Source organism: Nothoprocta perdicaria, unplaced genomic scaffold (genome assembly GCF_003342845.1).
Source record: "Nothoprocta perdicaria isolate Ctin4 unplaced genomic scaffold, notPer1 scaffold_175, whole genome shotgun sequence".
NCBI lineage: Eukaryota > Metazoa > Chordata > Aves > Tinamiformes > Tinamidae > Nothoprocta > Nothoprocta perdicaria.
In genome coordinates this window covers 1,162,463-1,166,284 of record NW_020454927.1, presented here as the reverse complement: position 1 = coordinate 1,166,284, position 3,822 = coordinate 1,162,463, and the positions used below count along the sequence as shown (strand labels likewise).

Below are 3,822 nucleotides of genomic sequence, written 5' to 3'. Positions count from 1 at the left end.
GACTTGTTTCCTAGACAGCTCACTGTACTAAACTGCTTGATTTTGGAGTGTGACACATTTCTATATGGGTATGTCTGCTTGTGTTTTCTTTGTAGAGGGACTTCTTGCTGTCTAACAGGGAAAGTTATTGTCCCCAGTGGTTTCTGTATGAATAGTTTCAAAATTCAAAGTTTTCTGATTTGAAGAGTTTGCGATCTGCCTCAATTTGGAGTTAATTTGGCAATTTACCTTTACCCATAGTCAAATACAAACTCATAAGCAGCAGGATTTTGGTTTTGTTTGAGAGGAGGCTGCTTTGAGGTGGTGGTTCCTGAGACTAGCTGAAGTGCAAAGCCATGGGGGAAGCTGATTTTTAAAATACTGGATAATAACTGGAATCTTGAGGAAATACTTGCATTTGTCTTTTACTGCAGGGCATGTGTGTCTTCCTATGACTGTGATTGCTAATGGCTGCCATTCCCACTCGTACAACACGACTTTCTAACTGCAGTTAATTGGTCTTTTTGCAGTTAATTTGGTCTCTTTCTAATTAAGAGATTCGAAAGTAGGTTCTCTGGGAGGCACAGAAACAAGCTGCCTTTATTATAGGCATAAATATGTTCAACTTTTCTGCCTATGTAGGCATTTAATAAATGCAGTAACAAAGGTATTTTGTTTTACGCATTTAATACATTGCTGACCTGCAGTGATGTGGTCTGAAGGCTGAATTCATTCCGCAAAGTGAATTACATTCTGGTACATACTTAGTTTTTACTCACAGGAACCTGATGAGAATAATAAAAATCATGATCTGGAGTGTTATTTTTGTCAGAGATTTTCTTTTCCAAAGTTTGTGATTGTGCTATCATAAAGTGAGTTTTGATTAAAAATTATTACTAAAATAGTTCATATGCCTGCAAGCTCATTTGCTTGAAATCATTTTCTTACTTAAAAAATGAAAAGAACTGATGTGTGTTTGCTAAGTGTCTGATTAAAGATCACAAAGAAACTCATATTTTGCATCAGAAATAAGCAGATGGTGGACAGATGGTTTAAATTAATATTAATTAAAAATCTTAACTTAAAATGTTTACCCTGTAAATGCAAAGTTAGGGAGCCAGCTTTCATCTTTAGGGTTAATAACACTCCAAATCTATTTATTAAAAATCTCTCCAATGGGCATTCTTTCCAAGCTTTGATCACAAAGATGGTAGCCTCAGTAAAGAGCATGAAAGTGTGTGAAAACTGCAGGGAGAGGAAGGACAAGAAGGAGCGATTTGAGGACTCTAGCCAAGGCACAAAAAGATCCTGCAGAAGTTGAGACCAGAAATTCCTGTCAGTTTCTGTGATTTAGAAAGGAGAAAAGGTCGTAAAAGAGAGCTGAGAACTGAGGATCTCAGGTTTAGCTCTTTGCCATGCCAATTTCATGCTATATATATTCTTAAAAAAAAAAAAAAAAAAAAAAAAACCTCATGTCTATTTTTTTATGTTACAGTAAAGCAAACTCTATGAGTATCTTAAAAAAACCTCAGACACTGTTAACAAGAAAGAGGGTCAAATTCTTTCTTAATATATCCCTTGTGTATCCTTACTGATTCATTGGGATTGCAGCGGATGTAATCAGGGCGAAAATTATGCCAGCTGGTTATTGCAAAGAAAGTCCAGAATGCACCCATATTTATCACAGAGCAGTGTGAGTATATACAAGTCTGAATAGAGAATAACTATGATAATTCAAATATCACTATATGGTAACCATGGATACTTGTTGACATTTTTAGTGGTAGTGACTACTTTATCTCAGGACATCTGTCACAGAGCCAAATTTGGTCCTTAGTTAAGCATATAGTGTTCCCATTAAAATCGAAAGAGATTTTGTCCCTTTAGTGAGGCAGAATTAAACTGTGAGTTCTTTAAGCTTTGATATTTTTCCAGGTTTATAGCAAGGGTATTTCACAGAGTATGTGAACATTTTAATGGGTATCCTTTTTCCCTAATGTGCCGGTCCACGGTTCTGAACTGGGAACTCTAAATTTAGCCCTAACATGGGAATCATCTATAAAGAGTTAAGGTTTAACTTAGCTTTGGGACTATTAACATTTTGATTCATGGTAGTTCACCAAAATGCTCTTTATTAGTAGTTGACTCAAAGCTTAGGGAGAAATTTCAGTTTTTTTCTTGCATGGGCAACTTTAAAAGGAGCCAAACGATATAATTCAGTTCCTTTGTGCAAAGAGCTGGAGGTAGCAGTATGTTATATGATTAAGTGCAGCAGAAAGGGTAGGACATTGTCAACACATTCAAACACGGTGGATGATGATAGGGCTAGGAGAGCATGTACCCCGGCACAGGGCACATCTTAAAAATGTTAGCAGATTCCATTGCAACGTCTTCCAAATCAAATCTGGAGGTCTTCGTTTTACTGATAATAAGCAAAATTTTGACCAAAATGTAGCAGAGCTTCAGGAAAAATAAAATAGACTTGAGGGGGGCTTTAAATGCTGACGTTTGTGGTATGAATGACATAAGAAGGTCTCCTTGAGAGGAGAGGTTCATGCAGCCAGTGTCCTGGGCCAGCCCAAAACGTCRCCGACTGCAGCAAGTTCTGGGATGAGCCTTGTGGAAGCTGTTGCCAGCAGCCCTTGCCCCTTGGGTCTCRGTGTGTCTGCTCTAACAACCTGGGAAACCTGCTTCTGCTCCCAGCCCTCTCTATCAGTCCCCTCTATCCAGGTGAAATATGTGTTTCTCTCTTTCTGCTGTTGAAAAAAATACAGTTTTCAAATGCTGCTGTGGCTCCACATTTATTTTCATGAGTTATACCAGTTTGGTAAATGATTTATTCCAGAGTGCCACAATTACAGGTCCCCCACTGTTGTCAAAAGCAGTACATGAGTCTATGGTTCATGATGGCTTCATGCTGCTTGAGGAAGAGTCGTAGAAATGTACAGAGGTAAAATCTGCATCCCGACAAAAGGAATCAATATTGTGTCTTTTCCAAAGCTAAGTAAAACTTGCTAAATCTTCCTATTTTCTTCCTTTTTTATTTTGTTTTTCTTTCTATTTTTTTTTAGTGCAGATTGCTTTACAGATGCCTTTTGGAATTTTGTGTGTGTTTAGTATGTAACGTAGACACTGGAGTATTTTTTCATATTTTATATTTATTTTTATATATTTTACTTCTGAAAGCATCATCATATTATAAAACTACTTGTGTCTTCTTTTTTTCTTTTTTTTTCCTTTTGTTTAGGTAGATACATTACATTTATCATGGACCCATTTCAGTATGTCTACGTCATCCGAAATAGCAAGCAACTTGAATTCCATGAATTTGCTAATAAAATGGCTTCCAAAACTTTTGACTACCCGGCCTTGTCTAAAGCAAAATTCCCAGATCTTAAAGAAAACCTGCATAGAGTCTACCAGTATCTACAAGGCAAGCCTTTGGATATCATTTCTGACCACATGATGAAAAATCTCCAGGATATATTTGAATGGAAATGCTCACAAGCAACAGATTGGGAAACAGAAAAAATGTACAAATTCTGCTGCTCTGTAATGTTTGAAGCCAGTTTTGTAACACTATATGGAAGAGTTCCTGCTGCAGATGGCCACAAAGTTATTAGTGAAATCAGAGACAAATTTATCAAGTTTGATGCCAGCTTTCCCTATTTAGCTGCAAACATACCAATTGAGTTGCTAGGAGCTACCAAGAGGGTTCGAAAGGAGCTTATACATCATTTTTTAGTCCAGAACATGACAAAATGGCTGGGAGGGTCAAAAGTGGTCCAAGCCAGACAAGAYCTGTTCGAGAAATATGAGCTGCTCGGAGATTATGACAAAGCA

General features: G+C 37.3%; 1 protein-coding gene across 1 annotated transcript in view; it reads left to right on the top strand.

Moving 5' to 3' along the window:
* The window catches only part of LOC112944778 (25-hydroxycholesterol 7-alpha-hydroxylase), a 19,547-nt gene that overhangs the window by 3,385 nt on the left and 12,340 nt on the right, over window positions 1-3,822 (top strand). The window contains exon 2 of the mRNA XM_026036287.1: window positions 3,227-3,822. This exon is cut by the window's right edge and continues 1 nt beyond it. Within this exon, the coding sequence (XP_025892072.1) occupies window positions 3,247-3,822 (576 nt within the window). The 5' untranslated portion in view covers window positions 3,227-3,246. The remainder of the gene's footprint in view (window positions 1-3,226) is intronic.